The 19,006-nt window shown below is 35.5% G+C and overlaps 1 protein-coding gene across 11 annotated transcripts in view; it reads left to right on the top strand.

Annotated features, from left to right (window-relative positions):
• The window catches only part of ESRRG (estrogen related receptor gamma), a 408,336-nt gene that overhangs the window by 335,786 nt on the left and 53,544 nt on the right, over positions 1 to 19,006 (top strand). For all 11 annotated transcript variants that reach the window (XM_074897224.1, XM_074897225.1, XM_074897226.1 and 8 more), the window contains one exon: positions 18,749 to 18,859. In XM_074897224.1, the coding sequence (XP_074753325.1) occupies positions 18,749 to 18,859 (111 nt within the window). The remainder of the gene's footprint in view (positions 1 to 18,748; positions 18,860 to 19,006) is intronic.

The raw sequence follows: 19,006 nt of genomic DNA, 5'->3' as shown, positions 1-19,006 counted from the left end.
TGCCTCAACCATACAGATTGGCAGAGGACTGTAATTGATTTGGCTCATTTCTTTTTTTTTTTTTTTATCACAATTAACAGTAAAACACAGTGCATTTTGCTGGAGAAGTAACTGAGAAAAAACAATGAAAAAGAAAGATAAATGGCAGTAATACTGCTTACATTAATTAGTTGAATATTATGCCGAATTATTATGCAGTTGGGATTTCAGTGGCATGGGAGTTTCAGTTGGAGTTTTCTCTGCATGAGGATTGCAGGCATTTGTTCATCAAGAAAACTCTATAAAATCACCTGATTTTAGTAACAGATCTTTGTGCAGTGGAACATGCCACTGATCTTTAAGTGTGTCCTCAGGTAAACTGCTCATTAAAAAGGTGTGATGGAAAACCTTTTCTTGAAAGATAGACTTGCCCATTTCTTCATGCTCTGTGTTAAGATCCCATATTTGGGTGGAAAAAGAGCACCAATTTTCATTGATCCTTCATCCAGATTAAATTTTTAAAGTTTTGTTAACAGTTGTGTGTCAAAACTGAAAGGGGGGAGGACACATCCACAACCCAACTGACATTTTAAAATGAAGTTTTTGCACCTTTACAATAGTTTTGTTCCTTTGCAATGCTTACTTTCTTGCAAAAAAAGTATTTAGTCTGGTTCCTCACATTAATAATGTAAATTGAAACTAGCACTAAATAATCCACCCTTTTTTTTTTGTGGTATCTACTGATGAATGCAAAGGACATAAAACAATTGTTTGTCTCTCCCTACCTGTTCTCACTGGAGGAATTACTAGCCTAGCCATTGAGCTTTCCGTTGGCAGGATGGACTGTGTTGCAATTGCATGTAATAAGGTATGTTTTCTGTTCTAATTTCTAAACTGACTTAGTTTTACACAAATAATATGCATTAGCCAGTGTTGGCAATATACTTCAGGAATCACCATTCATTTTACGATGCATGACATGTGAGAGATACCTAGAAAACATCTGATTATGGCTCAGTTCAGTAAACAGGTAAATGTCAGTTCATGTCATTATGACTTGCCCTGGTCCACATAAATGAAGTTGAACCCTTTTCTATCTCTGCCAACAGTCAAAATTTCTTTACTGATACTTCACACCTTATGTACATAATAGTTAACCTGTTTGGTTTTTAATGTTGTGAAGTATGTTCATCATGGAAAATTTTATTTTTAATTTCCCTTTAAAGGTCAGCACATAGAGCCTTTCTTATGCATATGCTGGCAAAGGGGGATTTCCTCTAGATAAATTATGCTCTCTCTTTCTTAAACAGGATTTAAGAGCTTCTCTGGCTGTTAAGTATAGTATCCAGCACTTGAAACCCAGTCAGTTTACTTCACTGTGACAATTGACAACTGTGTGGAGTTTTGACAAGGATTGTATACCTTAGTGGTACAGTGTACTCCATGGCTTAAGAATTGTAGAGTGCATTTCTTTATGTTTAGTACAAAGATTAAAGTGCATTTCTCAGAGTAGAAGCAATAGTATGGAATGAGACAAATAAGACCCAAGCATATTAAAAGCTTTTTTTGCTCTCTTACCTATTTATGTAACTAGGAGGAGAATTTCCCCATATTTTAATTAGATCATTTTAAAAATGAAGAGTCCTTGTAGGGGATTTTTAACTGTATTTTAATGTTGTTTTGTGGAAATAGCTTTGAATTTAAAAAAAAAAAAAAGGACTACACTGTTCTGGATATAGGGAGGGTACCAATACAAATCACAGAATTCTGGCTCTGAATTTATCTGAACTGTTGGAATTTTTTTATGTGGAATTTCAGTAATCTTTGCTCTGTGGAAGTTGTACTAAAATTCACTCTGAATGTGAAAAGGACTGGACAAAGATAGGATTCTTAATTTCAATTTTGCCGTTATATTCTCATTTTTGCTTTTTTGCTCATAATCCTAATTTAAAGGTCCAGTTATCACTAAAACTGATGGGGTCATGTATTTAGGATATCTGGCCAAGTTTCCTATTGACCTAGTGCTTAACTGCAAGTTAACCTAGTTTCAAGAAATATGTAAGTGCCGTCATTGAAAGAACAACAGACCCCACACGAACTTGGCACAAAGTAGAGAAGTTTACTATACTTCCACTCTTCCTGGATAGTTTGAAAAGAGCACTGAGCAATCTAAAAGGAAAGGCACAAGCTGGAGAGCATAATAAAGATGTATCAATCCACTGTACCACACCATCTCTGACACAAGTGGCATGACAAGTGGAAAATAACTTAACTCTGTAAAATGGGGAAAAGGCAGTAAAAAATGAATTGTGTTACAGTTTCTAAAACCTGCCTCAATTCAAGAAACAAATGCTCCTGAGCATTGCCAAGGTGTACGGTGTTCACATAAATCTCCCATGTCAGCAAATGGGAAACATGTAAAACCTTAAGAAACAGTATCAGAAAATATTCTGATAACAATTGTTAAGACTATTGATATCACTGATTAAACAAGGTCCAACCTTCAGTCCCAAAGGCCTTCCTCATAGGATCCATTCTCAGTGCCATCTGTTTTGATTTTCTCCAATAAATTATATGGCTGATTATTCCCAGAAAACATATTGAGGTTTCCTATAACTGATGCATGATTTTGCTGGATATAAGCATATTTATAGGCACATTAGTCAATGGTCAGTTTTTTTCTTTTCTGCAGGTAACTAAGTTAAGGCTTCAAGGAAAAACATTTGAATTCGTTTCCTTTGAAAATACAGGCAAGATCTCCTGTTATGTCATTATAGTAATGCAATAAACCCTGCTCTCTTGTTCAGAACTCTTGGCATGTTTTTATACCATTCTTCTGAATATATCCAGTCCAGGTTAAAAGTAGTTGAAAAAAACTAGAACATCTGAAAATGGATCCAGATTTGACCTCAGGATCAAGATACCTTCTGGAACAAAGAAGAGGGAGGTTCTGATCCAGAGAGAAAGCTGTAAGGTCAAAGAGAAGGAAAAGAGTAAGAAACAGGCTTGTTTTGCTTAAAGGACAGTCCTAGGTATAATTTTGGATTTTAGGGAAATAAAGTGGATGTGTGGGGATGGGTAAAATCTAAACACTGAAGACTGAACCACAGAGAGACTTTATTTTCCAGCAGCTGTCAAGCCCTTTACTTGGTTGTGTTCAGTTTCCTATATTTGTATTAAAGGATTACCAATGTAAGGCAGGATAAAAGAATGAGTAAGGAATTCTGACTCTTAGCTTTTATTAATCATTAAGCAATGCAGTTTAATTTGTTCAAGTTACACTGTGATGTACAAAGCACACATGCCTTTGGTGATTGTTCTCTCAAGAGTTCCTTCTGGAGAAAGAGAAGCGTACTCACTACAACGCATTATGGATTGTGTCATCTCCTTTTCCTTTAAGCCTGTGTCTGTTTTCCTGATCACAAAGGTGAAGAGGTGACAGCAGTTATATTTTTTCATGGGGAACTCATCTATATTCAAGAACAGTTTGACTGCCCTTTGTATCCAGTTAAGAAGTTAGAACTTACGTATATGTGCATCTGTTTCTTTTGTGCTTTCTTTGGTCAGATCAAGAAGAATGGATTAGTAATAAAAATAAATTCTGTGTATCTTTCCTTTAGATATAGATTTGTAATCTGACTTCCAAAAGACCTAAAGAAGCCTTAAAACTAAATGATGATTATGCTAAGAATATTTCTGATACTCTTGGCAATAGTATCAAGTAAATATTTTTCATGTGTTTTATTTCCACTTTGCATTAATATTTTAAGCTGTGATTGTCCTCACTTGACCTAGAATTTTAATGTCTTTAATATCATAGCAAATGTATATGAATGTTTCAAGGCAAATTTTACATGAACAAGCCTGTATGCTTTGACTGTATAGACAGGAAAGGTATTAAAAAAAAAAAAAAAACAAAACACCAAAAAACCCAGTGAACTTAAAATTCCAAAACAATTTTAGGAAAACTTCTATTGAAATTATTGCTTCTGAAGTCAAAAGAACAGTATTCTTAGTAATTCAAAATTATTGTTTCATTCAATAAAAAGAAAAAAGAGCAGCTAAAAGAATCCCTGTTCAAATATGGCAGGAGGAACATATACAGCAATAGGTGAAAGGGCACTAAATGTTCTGTGGAAAGGGACATTGAAAAAGATGTTTCATAGTATGTCCAAGGCTCTTGCGGTTAGAAATTTTGGATTTCAGCCAAAAGATGAAATGCAATTCCATTATTGTTGAATTTTACACTGAACTAGTATGGTAAGTCTTGTGATGATGAGAAGAAACTTAGATGTTGCAGTGGATGTCCTAAACACAAATTTGGATTGACTTGCATGTACGCTTCATAGTTAAGTTGCACAAAAACTATCCTTGTGAGACACGTTTGTCTTGTGGGTGCTAGTTATAAATATGCTGAAATATTTCTCTGGGTTTCTGTTTGTGGGTTTGTTTCATTAGGTTATTTTGTACATAACCTGTCGACTTTCTACCCAGTAAGTTCTGCTCTTGTTTAAAATTTCACAGTCCATGAAATCCAGGTAGAAATGTATAGTTATGTGTTTAAAAGAAGAAAGAAAGAAAGAATGAGTCCAGTGTACATGTTTTAATTGGGGGAAAAGAACTTTGGGAGAGAAATAGGAGAGAAAGCAGAAAATTTTGAAATGAGCACAATATTTGGAAAAAAAATACTAAGTCTATGAAAGTAAATGGTTTGCTTTTCCTGCCCTTAGAAGTAACTCTGGAGAAATGTACAGACTTCAGTAGAATTACACTAGATTTGCAATGCATTGAGTGAGAAGATCTTCATCTCCTGTTTGGTAATTATTCTTTTTATGGCCTCTAGAAAACTAAAATATGTGTGTGTTTAGCATTGCACACAGTGAATATTCCCACTGAGATCTGCATTCAGAAGGGTAAGCATGGGCCAGTTTAAATAGACCATGCTTGTCAGGAATTATTGACTTAAAACTATAAAACTTTTTTTTTTTTTTTTTCATTCTGCATCTGTTAAAGTTCTCTATGAAAATAATTCCTGAGAATGAGGAAATTTTATGCTTTATTTCCTCTTTTAAATAATGTTTATATAATTATGTTGCTCAATTACTTGCATTAACATACCCTTGTACACTTCGTATGGTTTTTTTCATAGCAGTTGCCATTACAATTTGGACAAAATATTCTCCTTAGACAAACATGTTTTATATAAAGGCATTTTTAACAGGGAGGACTTGTTGTGGAAAGGAATAATTGTCATGACAACAATTGTTGACCTTTTTTCTCTTTTTGTTTTGTTTTGTTCATTTAGTCTGGCTAAAATTACATACATATTCATGTTTTTTAATAAGAACAAAGCATTACTCTTGGATATTTTCCATAAATTTGTTCTCATAAGCAATTTGATAGACATCTACTATAACTGTAATGGGGGAAGTTTGCAGTAAATCAGTCTGCCAGGTTTAGAAAACTAGAATTTATTAACCCATTTCCCAAAGGCCCAACATTACCTACGAGATTAGAAGAAAATTGTTACTGTTTCTGTTTTAGAGCTGGGGCATTTTATAATCAGAGTATATTGTCTAATTGTTTCAAAATTTATTGTGTTTTATTAAAGTGAAATCAATTTACCTCATAGTATTAATTGTGCGTAACATTATGGATAGTCAAAAAGGCTAGAAAACACTTGAGCACATTACAATTATGTTTCTCAACTGGGATCTTCAGCATTAACTCTGATCCACTCCTAGTGCTAACTATGAAAGAATAGTCGATACGCAGGCTAACAGTTACGCTTTTGTATGGAGGGCTTCTAGCAGTAGTATCAATAAAGTGGTATCACTAATAAACTTTTCATTAATTGCTCACGTATAATCTCAGGATGAGATGCAGAGGCCACAAACAAGATTATCTGTCAGTCCAGCATGCTAGGCAGTATGTCAGGCTATGAGGCTAGCAGGATATATGAGCTGATGTATAAATCAGTTACACTCTGGGCATGAACAAAGTGTTAATTCGGGAGAATACTTAAAATTCAAAATGAAGAGTTACTTAGATTTTTTCATTTATGTCCAGAGAACTTTGCCTGTACCTGTTAACTCCTTGTGTTTCATTTTCTTTTCCATTGCTTTACCGAGATGAAACACAGGATATATACACTTGTTATAGGAATTGTGAAAATTTCATCTGGTGTTCTCTTCAGGCTTTAGCTGTTAAAGCCACATATTATCTTAGGATTTTTATAAATACGTATATACAGGAATATTTCAGACCTTTTTGTGTTAAGGGAAAAGAAGTGAACATTAGAAGATTCAAAAAATAGTATGTATTTTTTATTCTTATGATATTTAACCAAATCTGATACTTTTATATACTATATAGATCTGCCCATATAATAAAATTGAAGGACTAGAGCCTTCTTTTATAAAATTAAATAATTGAAAAATTTTATTCCCTATTTTGCTCCTCACTTAACCTTAGCATCAGAAGTTCATTAATTTGTTTTTTTTTTTCTGCTGTCTCACTTTCTGATTCTCATGTATGCACAATTCTTTCATACCGGTATTCATGGAATAACAGGGGAAAGGTTAGATAAAGACAAAGGAGAAGGCATTTTTAAAACATTTATTTCAATAATGTTATGTAAATACACAAATATCTATTTCAAAAGTAAAAGCTTTAACTGAGTTTACAGCATCCCTTCAACTGGATCTTTCACTGACACCTTCAGTATTCCTAGTACTATGGAAAATGTTGGGTCAAATGTTTGTACACTCTGATACTTTGTATAAAATACAAGTATTTATTTCTTGAGGAGAGTTCTGTGGATGGGATTGTGAGCCTCAGTAAAGGCCATTCATAAAATCCCTTCCTGACAAGGCTGTTTTGAGTGGATCATTTATGAGTTCAAAATCAGGTGATTTTTAATCAAACACAGATAGCGATTTAATGTCACAACATTTTGATTTTATGCACTGGTTTAGTCTGTGACTTTGAACATTTTTCATATATGTAAGAATGTATGTGCAGACATAAATACATTCGCACAATAAGAAGCTATGATAAAGAACCATTCTCTTAGAAATGCTGTGTTATAATACCCTAATTTTCCTTTGCTTACAGAAACTTTGCAGACAGATTTTTAATTTTGAACTAAAAATTTGTTTGCTGTATTTAGTCTCTGAGAAAACATTTGAAATTAATATGGAGGACACATTAATTAAATTCCTTAATACTGAGGTGGGGGCAAGAGAAAGTTTCAGATTAATTGTAGCACATTGTAGATGAAAATATTCTGTACTTGCAGGACTTCCTGAAGCTGTTATTGTCATACCATAAATTACAGAACACTATTTGTAAAGGGTTTGTCTAAATAATTTATTTTTCTGTTATTACTGAATACAATTTTGTGAGTAAATCAGGGTTTTTTATAGACCTTTATACTCATCCTTAGATACATTACTACTCAACATTTTTGAGGAAGAGACAAATACTTTCTTCCCGAGTGCTTTTTTCCCAGTGCTGCACACATTCTAATATTTTACCTGCCATGTCCAGAAACCATTATATATGCAGAGAATGTATCTCCCTTCTTTGTTTCCACCTTTCAACACAATGCTACATGACAACTCAAATAGGAAGTAATTCCACCACACTGACATTTTACATTTTTTTTTAATTTTACTATGCTATGTCTTGATTTGATGCCCATCTAGCCACTTAATTTTGAAGTTATAGTTTTGTTGTTGAACTATGATCACTTTAACCCACTGCAAATAGTGAAACAAAACCCCTTAAATTTATTCTTCTGCATACACTCTGAGATTTTCAGGCAGGGTCAACACTGCATGGGAAGATGCTGTGATGTGGTATGTCATTGCCTTCCAGTCTGAACATATTAACCTAGATCACTGTTTTTTTCCTACATAAGTAGTAGATAAAGATTACCTTTTTAAAATAAGTTAATTGCTTGGAGAAGTCAGAAACAGAGTAGAAACCAGGAATTTCAAATTCCTCACAGTTAGAAAATGTGTCCATCTGTACTATGAACTCATGTAAGCCACTGTTGAACTTTACTCTTGTAGCAGGTTGACTTTAAAGAAACAGAAAGTTACACTATGTTGGCAGGAGGAGCAAAGTACAGAAAAGCCATGTCATTTGCCAAAGACACCTGAAACTAGTAATACAAGATTTTCTTTTATCTTGAAGTTAGAATTATTCTGTAACTGTGGTCAAGAGTGCTCTGAGACCTCAAATGAAACCCTGATGTATAACTCCTGTCTAATCCTGAAAAAAATTTGCAAACAAAATAACAGTACAGAAGACAAAATACTCATCTTTTGGCTGCAAAAAATAACGCCAAAACATAAGAATATCACATTTTCCAAACCCACATTTTCATGTAAAGTTGATGCTTAGGTTTAAAAGTACCCCATTTTTTTAGTATCAGGCTGGCATGTACTCATTAAATTACTTCAGATATTCTAGTTTCCAACACAGTCTTCTGTATAGGTAAAATTGAGAAAGTATACTTAGACTATAACTCATGATAAAATATAATGCTCCTAAAAATGTGTTAGCCCCAATCAGAGGCTGAAACATGGTGTATGCTTCTTGGGCTGTTTTCCTGTTGTGCCACCTGGTCTAGATTTTGCCGTGCCATAAAACAGCATGCAGAAGAAAGAAGGAATAAATTCAGAATTATACTGTACCTTTTGAGGAAGCTTGAAGGATGAAGTGTGAAATTGATGAGGTTCCACAAATCTTACTCTTTAGAAGAATAAAAAAAGCAGGGAAGAATTGCATAGTGCTTTACCAACGAAAGTGTAGTTCATAATTACTCCATACATAAATATGAGAAAGATTGCAGAGATAGTGCAGAGATAGATATGGATCTGCTAAGAGAAGAGACAATATCAAAATAGTATTTCCATGAATAGCCTTGGAGAAGTCCAAAATTCAGTGAGAATACATATTTTTGTGCTAAGGCAATATAAAGCCGCCTTAACTGAAAAGATAAGTCTCTTACTTTGCCAGATGAGTGCAATTTGGAAACTAAATTTTGCTTGTCTTACTCTTGTACTGTTCAGCACAGACTGTCTATTCCTTGAGGAAGATGAGAACAATTTTGTCCCAAAGGCAAAAAAAAAAAACAAAAGAGGATAATAAAACAGAAAAGAGAAAAAAAACCACACAAACTTAGGGAACATGTTTGTTAGGGCAAAGAACTTTTAATATTTCAATGAATTGTACATTTGTTTTAAAGCTCTCGTATGATGAGAGTGATCCTTTTGTTTTGTCTGGTTCTGTTCCATAAAAATGAAATTACTTCCTCTAGATAGAAATCCTAATTCTAAGCAAGCTATTTCTTCATCCCACTAGGACCAATATGATTTTATATAAGTGTTTCAACTCGAACTATTAAAAACTTTCCCATGACTTCTGGATCTCAGATTAATTCCAGAATCCCACATCATCCAAGTCACTAACTGAAATATTGTGAAAGTGCACATTATTGTATCTGAAAAGGGTATTGAGATCTTGATTCATGCTACTGGTACTTCACAGTCCAATTATTATAACACATTTCATTTCGATCTTCCCATCTCTCCTGAGAGTCACCAGCAAATGGTCCAGAACTTCAGTTAGACTTCTTTTCTATTAGAGTTGTCACTAGCGTTGCTCTTGAATTCTTTATAAGCTCTGGTGATGTGATCTAGAATAAAGGCCTGCTTTTGACCTTCAGGCATTGGTGTGGCCTTGCTCAAACTTACTTTTTGACCACTCTGTCTCCTGGTATTCCATGCCCTCTCCTTGGATCATCAGCCAAGCTGACTTTCTCAGTCTGCACTTGTCACCTTAAAGTAATGGTTACAAGTGTATTGATGCAGTAATGACTTTACAGACCAGCAAGCTCCACTTCATTAAATTGGTTGTAATTTGAACTCTGAAACAAGATAGCATCTTGTGGAACTGTATTTAAATAAATTAAGGAAAGAACTGTGGTATTTAGTTAGTGATAGATTGCCTTTATTTATTCTTATGCCTTGTCCCAGGACGTCGTATGCATAATTACAAAAATAAGGGCTATACTATTATGTAGTATGGTTATGATATATAAGCACATTGACATGAAATTTAATGGTGCAATTAGCAACAGTATTTTCTGTGTTATTCATAAAAGCTTTTGCAGTATTTTACAGTGCTTCCTAGTTATTAGTATATTAGTAATCCAGGTGATGTGGAGAGAAGTATTATGTGATGGTAACTGTTTCATTTCAGAAACATCGGGGCTTTATATATTCACAGTCTTAGGTCTCGATCGCTTTTCCTTCACAGTCTACAAATATGCACATTATGCTGCAACACAGGCTCTTCCTTACTTCGGAAAAGTGAAGGAGAAGAAGTGGAGGTTTTGTAGCCAGTATTTAGTGGTCTAATTTCAGTCACTTTAAAATCAGCATGAGTCTTGTATAATTCTACTGAAGTTCTGGTAGCATAACACTCAGAAGAAATCATATCTAGGCACTAGGAGCTGAGTGCGTAGAGTATATCTCTTAAAATAAACGGATTTTTTTTTATAAGTTCTTATGTGACATGTAAAAGGTATTCTTTTGTAATATTTGAGAGCTAATAATGGATATTGCATGTTTAATGCAGCAGCGTAGCTGTCCTGTTTTTATTTGATTTTTTTTTCTTTCTTTCTGCACATTCACCTCTTCCTGAACAGAAATAAAAGGTTCAAGGCTTGTCAGCATCAGTTTATAGATAGCTGTTTAAAAATAATGAGATATTGGGTATTGTAAGGCTCAGGGCTGTCTTGCCAGACTCATTTATTTCCATTCACCTTTTGTCAGAATTGCAGACAGAAGACATTCAATTAAAACTTGTCACCTGTTGCGTGTGACCTAATTTGTATTTGTGAGTGTCACAGATTAGGATACTTAGCTTCATATGGAACCATTAAAAATGTAAAGCAATGGTAGTACTCTTAAACATTTTATGCTACATTTTCTTCATGTGAACGTCTCTGTTTATGGACCATTCCGCAATGGAAATCACTTGCACGAAGAAATAATAGAATTTATTTACACAAAATCTCATTTGCATGGGAAAACTAAGTGGATTTTATGCATGTTCTTTTATGTTTTAATGCATAAATGACAGTGCACAAAAATTCAGCATGTAGATGATTAGTTCATGCAAAGTTAATGTTCCTTTCAAGAGAGGTTGAGTACTGAGCTGTGTAAGTAACACATTTATCAGTTCTTTTGTCAAACTGAAAAAAAAACCTCTGGGCTTTAACCAAAGAGTATTTTTTTTCAGTTCCTTTCCCAAATTCCAACTTTCTTATCCTTTCTTCCCAGGAAAAAAATGGATTTTCCAATATGTTACATAATTTGGTTGCCCAGAGACATTTTTAATTATTAAACATGAGTAAAACCTGAAATGAAACATTGGTTTGAAACACGTTTATGAAAGCAATATTTTTCTCTTTTGATTTTTCAACCTGCAAAAATTCAATAAATATTTTAATTGGCCCAATACTTCTTTTAAAAAAATAATAAACTTGCAAATCTTTGTAAAGGGAACAGATAAATCAAGCAACTTACTCATAGTCACAGAGCAAGTTGTATATTAAAATAATAAACACTGTTTTATCTTTCAGTCCATTATATGGGCAGGTTCCTGAATGAAATTTTTTTATAGACATGTCTTGAGGACAGCCAATTTTATCCTATATTAACAAATACTTTTTGGTAGTGACTGAATGTAAAGTAGGAGGATGATTTTTAGACTTTCTATGCTATACTAAATAGTGTATTCAATAGTGCAGATAGCTATCAGAAGACAAAACACTAAAGCCTTCCCCTGCTAATTGTTAATTCAGCTGTCGATCAGGAAAGCTTTAATGTGAGTCATAGCTTTTATCTTCTTTGATGACTTAGGATTCTGTTTTCAAAATATTACCAGCCTAATGGACACATATTTTACATCTTCTAGTGGAATTTTCACCGGCACATGGTATTATCCAAATACTTTGTAAACTGATTATAGACGCTATCTGGCATCCTTATAATTTAGCACATAAAACAAATATGCAGATCCAGAAGAAAAGATAGCTCATATTATCCTTTTTTTCTTCATGCTGTGTTACTTCCTGCATGTTTCTACTATATTGAGAGAGATCTTTTGTGGTTAAAGTGGAAGTATATTTTCCACTACAGACCTTTCAGACCACAGGATTAATGCACTGGCCTCCCACTTCTCTAATCCCAAACTATGAAGATTACTGAATTGTCTAAAGAGTTACTAGATGATCATGCATTTTTATGTCTCAATACATTCTGTCTGTGTTCATGGTGGAAAATCAACTGGTTTTCCCATTCTGTGTGAATAACTCGAAAACCCAGAGTTTATAATATTAACCCAAGCTTACCCAGCAATCTTACAAATAAGCACAGTATGTTCAAGTGAACCAGAACACTCTATATCAAGATGTCCCAAAGGAGAACCACATCAGAACCTGACATTAAAATTGCTTTTGCTTTTTTCAGTTTAGCTGTTAATCTGGTTTTCTGTCTCTGCTACTGATGTTCCTCTAAAGCTTGGCAAGATGCAGTTATGTGTGCATCCATTCTTACTGGTCTTGCTGTAAAATTTAATGCTGGGAATCTTACAGACATCTGTAGAAAAAGGATCGTTACCCAGTTACATATCTCAAAAATTGAGATAGGAATATATTTAGTATATATAGAGTGCTGTGTTAAAGGTGGAGCTTGCCAGAATGGCACTGGTGTAGAATGTGTCTACTTGCCATAAATATCTCATGTAGGGGGGATGGAAAGGGAGCAGAATTTGAAATTTCCATAGGAAGTCAAAATTGTGGGTTTGGTTCTGAACTCAAACCTGTTCTTTAGTGATGGAAGGAAGAGAGGGAGTTTTGATTTATTCAGATATCACTTCATATTTAAGTTAATTAGATATATTGTTTTCCAAAATAAAAAGCTATCACCATTTATAGGTAGTAAGCAATTTCTTATGTGCAGTCCTGGAATTGGTAGGTCTTGATTTGAATGACTGGACTAATGCCTTCCGAGTTAGTCTGAGGATTTCCTGTGGGTATAGAGCTCTATGGGAAGTACAAGAATGTTTGTGGGACAAGTGGATAAATGAACACTGGAGACTTGCAGCCAAGGTAAGAAGGAAGGAATGGAAAACAGAAAGAGAGGTAGATTATAAAGGATTAAGTAGTATGCTTTGGATATACTTGGATCTTGGATTCTGTATGGAGAAATAGATGACACTGTTAAATATAATTATCATACTGAAGACCTGAATTGCAGAAAGAATGATACACAGGGGTAAGGGCAATCTTTATGATTACATATCACCAGTCACAGTGGGGTGCCTGTCCCACACAAGGGATTCAAGGCAGTGTGAGAGAAACGGACTATAGAAAAAGAATAAAATTTGCATCTGTTGGTGAGGGAGGAACAGATGAGAAAATTAAGAGTTCAAGTTTCCCCACATTATGTTTGTTTAGATTGAAGTACCTGGTGGTTAACTCGTTACATACATCAGCTCTAGACTTCAGTTATTTCTGTGCAGGACTATGTGGATACTTTCACTTAAGAGTAAGTGCCTAATATCATAGAATCATAGAATGGCTTGGGCTGGAAGGGACCTTGAAAGATCATCTAGTTCCAACCCCCCTGCCATGGGCAGGGACACCTTCCACTAGACCCGGTTGCTCAAAGCCCCGTCCAACCTGGCCTTGAACACTGCCAGGGAGGGGGCAGCCACCACTGCTCTGGGCAGCCTGTGCCAGTGTCTTAATACCCTCACAGTGAAGAATTTCTTCTTTATATCTAATCTAAATCTACCCTCTTTCAGTTCAAAACCTTTACCTCATCCTATCACTAAATTCCCAGATAAGAGTCCCCCTCCATCTTTCCTGTAGGCCCCCTTTAAGTACTGGAAGACCATTATAAGGTCTCCCCAGAGCCTTCTCTTCTCCAGGCTGAACAACCCAAACTCTCTCACCCTGTCCTCACAGGGAAGGTGCTTCAGCCCCCGATCATCTTCGTGGCCTCTGGACCTGCTTGAACAGGTGTGTATCCTCATACTGGGAGCTCCAGAGCTGGACACAACACTGCAGGTGACGTCTCATGAGAGCAGAGTAGAAGGGGAGAATCCCCTCCCTCGACCTGCTGGCCACACTTCTCTTGATACAGCCCAGGATACTGTTGGCTTTCTGGGCTGTGAGTGCACATTGCTGGCTCATAGTCAGTTTTCCATCCACTACTACTCCCAGGTCCTTCTCCACAGGGCTGCTCTCAATCCACTCATCGACCAGTCAGTACTTGTGCTTGGGATTGTCTCAACCCACATGCAAAACCCTTCACTTGACCTTGCTGAACTTCATGAGGTTTGCAGGGTCCCACCTCTCCAGTACATCCAGGTCCCTCTGGATGGCACATCCCTTCCCTCCAGCCTTTTGACCGCACGACACAGCTTGGTGTCATCGTTGAACTTGTTGAGGGTACGATCAATCCCACTGTCTATGTCACCAGCAGAGATGTTAAACACTGACCCCTGAGGAACACCACTTGTCACTGGTCATCTTTGGACATCAAGCTGTTGGCCACAACTCCTTGAGTGCAGCCATCCAGCCAGTATCATTTTGTTGTGTGTTGGTAAGCATTTATAGAAGGTCATGGAAAGATTGTGTGAGGAACCAGGAGGTGAACCTTTTTTGTAGGAGTTCGCATAGTAACTATGAGGCCATTTTTTTTTTTTCTGAAGGTCAGCTGGAGGAATTCTTATATTGGATTAGTATGTGTAATTGCCTTCTTTTGAAAAAGTAGCTATTGCATTGATTTACATAGTTTCCATCTCTCCATATTTTTCAGTTCTAGTCTAATCCGTATCTTCTGAGTTTGGTAACTTTTTTCAGAATGTATGACTGCCCATCACTCTTGAAAAGAGAAGCTGTGAGTTGTACTTATCATAAGGTGATAAAGTGAGTGTGTTGCACTTGACTATTGAAATGATATCATAACTGGTAGCAGGTCTGTCCTTTATATTTGTACCAAATAAGACACTCTGTGGTTATCCCCGTTTTTCTCATTTGGGTTTGGTTTTTTGGTGGTCTGTTTTGTTTTTTTTTTTCTGTTAAAGAATTTTAAAATTACACTCGGTGTTGGGGAATGTGGAGAATCAACTTGCTTGTCTTCAGTGGGGCTTTGTTCAGTGACATTAATGAATGTTTTGACTCTAAAAAACTGTAATCATAAGACGTAATGCAATTGATTTGGAGATGTGCCATGAATTTATATAGGTGGGGTGGATATCTTTTCACTTTATGGTTGAGGACTGCTAAGGTCAGTGAATGGAGTTGCTGAAGACTCTGGCAAGCCACATGCATAGCAGAGTCAAAGCAGAGTTCTACTTAACTTCTCCCTGTACTGTAGCTAGATGCCCCAATATCCTCCTTAATAATCTGAGTACAGGGTATGTGTTGAATTGTAGCAATTACCTCTGTAATCAAGATGTTAAGCCCCTCCCACCCCAAATGAAGATCTTTGTGAACAAAATTATTTTTCGTGCTTCCCTTTGTTTCTCTAACAGAGAAGGCATCACCTGTTACTGTCTTGAGAGCAGATAAAAATATCTTTATGTAATGAATTCTCTCATACAAGCTACAAGAGTTACAGGGAAAGATGCATGCATATACACAGGAACCTATGGATTTCAGTTTGCTACCCACCAAACTCCAACTTTTAATGGAAAATCAGATGAGTATACTCTCTTAAGTGGTGTCTTGCATTGTGTTTACTTCTATAAAGACTCTTGAGAATTAAAATACCATTTAGGGTGTGTTAGATTATCAGAAATTGATTCTAAAATAATTACTTTGTAATGTTACTAGGAGCAAGGAAAACTTGGGACCTAAAAGGATGGTAAACTCTGTATCGGTTTTACTGAAAGGATTATAAACCTCTAATTTATATTCTGTTGGTATTATGTTATCAAAAATGTTTTCACATTAGACTTGGAATTAGTTACATTATAGATTTAGGTACTTTTAAAATGTGTAATACTGTTACTTGCCCATTATTTAGAATTATAATTTTATAATTTTAGAAAAGAAAGTAGCTATATATATAGGTATAGCTATGTATAATAGGCGAGTACATGGATCTATGTATAATTTTACAGTTGTGACATCCATCTCTATTTCCTTCCATTGAGTATGTGAATGGCTTGAATGTATCTTGGCAAATGCAAAGGAGGTAAAAAAATTGTTCATCTTGGTAGATTTATATTATTTTAATTTAAGCTTCAGTTCCATTACTTTTTGATTAAACATACTTCTATTTGATTCTATCCATCTTTTATCACTATGAAATCTGCTCCCAAGCAGAAAGAAGGATGGCATCTGAATTATGCAGATATAATTTTCTATCTATTTTTCTTCAACTGCTGGGCAGTCTTTTTTATAATCCCACCAATATCGCATGTGGTTTGTTCTAATCTTCTGCCTATTTCTGAATATTCAGCTGTCAGACCTTGGTCTTTTGCTACTTGTTTTTACAGCAGTGTATTGTCATGGATGTAATTTCCTTCAGGTGTAGCTCAAACTCCTAATTCAGGGGTGGAGAACACTGAGATATGATTAGCTCTGAAAAGCTTTTGACTATCAGTTTTTAAAGTGTTGTAGTTCATGCATTTCTAAGTATAACTTTGAAGACAAACAAAAAATAACCACACTTTGATGGTTGAATCACTACGAATTTTATAAAATAGCTTAGACCACAAATAGGTTACTAGTTTGGTAGTGAAATATGTAAATACCATATATAAGATTTCGTTCATAGTTATAAACTGACCTGTTTGGGTATGTGGTTGATTGGTTTTATTATTTGTATAATGTGATTCGCAGAAGTATAATTGATAACACACAGTGAGAGTGTACTTCTTGAGCATGAGGGAGTGAAATACAGAATCTTCTGCAGTAAAACCAAATGAAATGTCACTATTAAATAGAGGTGATCACTGCCCATTGTCTTGGTAAGCAAAACGTGGTTAGCACTGTTGTATGGAAATCAGATCATTATAGTTACAGACTTTGGTTGTGTCCTTAAGCCAGGTATCTCCTGTGTTGCTAACCTTTATAGATACCAGGAGTCCGTCTGTGTGAATGAGAACCCCATGCACACAAAGCCGTCCCTGCTGGTAGGGGAATACAGACTTGGATCTGTAAACTGCCATCTTCCGTGGTTCAGCTAGTGAGTGTTCTGGTGTGCTCGTTTCATGCCAGCTTGGAAAGTAGGAGATAGAACAGGAAAAGAAAAAAGCAGGAAATATAACAGAAGAAGAAACAAAAACAAGACAACGAGATTTGGCCTCGGGTTTCTGGCTATTTGGCAAAATGGCTTTTCTTCACCAAAACCCAGTCAATCCTCTTTTGTTTTAGAGGATGAAAGAGGACTGACAGATGTTCCTGGTAACTAGAATGTGTTACCAGTGCAGGTTCATGGGCAGCATGTAAATTCAATGCTGTGTTTGTCTTCCTGTGTACATAAACTGTAATTTCATCAGTGGTGGCTTCTCTGCCATCCAGAAGCCAGTTTTGAAGGTGTTTCCTGTGAGGGAGAGATCAAGGAGATGGGAAGTAGTAGAGTAGGGCTCAATAATGGCAATAGAAAAGATAAATAGAGGAGAGCTAAAATAGACAATGAAAAGAAAAGTGAGAAAATGAGCTGCACTTTATTGCATCACTCATAGGGATCATTGATATGTAATGTGTCCTTGCATTCTTGTCTAGTTAAATCTATGTCATCAGGGACAAATTTTGCACTTGGTATTATTTGTCCTGTTGCCCTGCATATGTGCCGAGGTTTTCAGCTTCAGTATTATGTTACTACTTGGTTATACTGACATCCGTATGACATGATTGTCTGGAAATCTGCCTGTGTGACTCAGAAGAAAATAAAAATACTTCATTGTTTTATAGGACCTACCATCTTTTTTTTCTCCCTCCTTTTTTCACTATGTCTATGAGAGCAGCTATAGCTTGTTTCAGGAAGGTAAGCTCTGATACATCCGTACAAAATAAGTAGCAGAACGCTTTATTGAAACGATGAACAATGTGCTGGTAGAACATAAATGTTAATTGATCATTGGTGACATCTAAATGAACAGTCATACAATTTCTTTCAAACCCCTATGAACCATTTCAGGTCTTTAAGCCACATACATGTTCTTATTTTACTAAGGATACTTACTTTGTATCCTCTGGCCATGTTAATCCGTGTTAATTAAAAGCATTTGTTTTGACTGTCTAAACTCTATATGACACTTATTGTTTCTAAAGTTCTAATTCTCTGTACTTCTCTAGTCATACTGTTAGCCTTGTATATCCATGGTGTTTTATTATAGCTTTGAACTTCTTCTGGCAAAGATGACTTAAGATCAGACTCTTTCAAATGGAAACTAAACATGTTAGCTGTTTTCAGTAATATGTAAAAATGAACAAATGGTTTTAAATAAACAGGAAATTATGTTGTGTACTTAGTCTTGCATGTGTGAAAATCTAAACAGCTTGCCTATATTTCTAGTGCTGCTTTCCCTTGCTTTCTGAAATTAATCTTTTGAAATAAGCATGCATTTTAAATAAATATTGGAAGGCAGGAGATAGAAGATTGATACCTGAAAGGCATCCTCATAATATATTTAATTACATGTTTGCTTATTTTTCCCAATGTAGGTGTCCGCTTAGACAGAGTACGTGGAGGTCGCCAGAAGTACAAGCGCAGAATAGATGCAGAGAATAGCCCATACCTGAACCCTCAGCTAGTTCAGCCAGCAAAAAAGCCATGTGAGTACACCAGATATACAGAATTTCTCTTCAAATACAAGGTGTTGTCTCCTAGCCCTGTTTGCTAATCTTCTGACTGGGGATATACAGAATTTCTCTTCAAATACAAGGTATTGTCTCCTAGCCCTGTTTGCTAATCTTCTGACT

This window comes from Athene noctua, chromosome 1 (assembly GCF_965140245.1).
Source record: "Athene noctua chromosome 1, bAthNoc1.hap1.1, whole genome shotgun sequence".
NCBI lineage: Eukaryota > Metazoa > Chordata > Aves > Strigiformes > Strigidae > Athene > Athene noctua.
The sequence above is the reverse complement of the archived record's forward strand: the minus strand, read 5'-3'. Positions and strand labels throughout refer to the sequence as shown.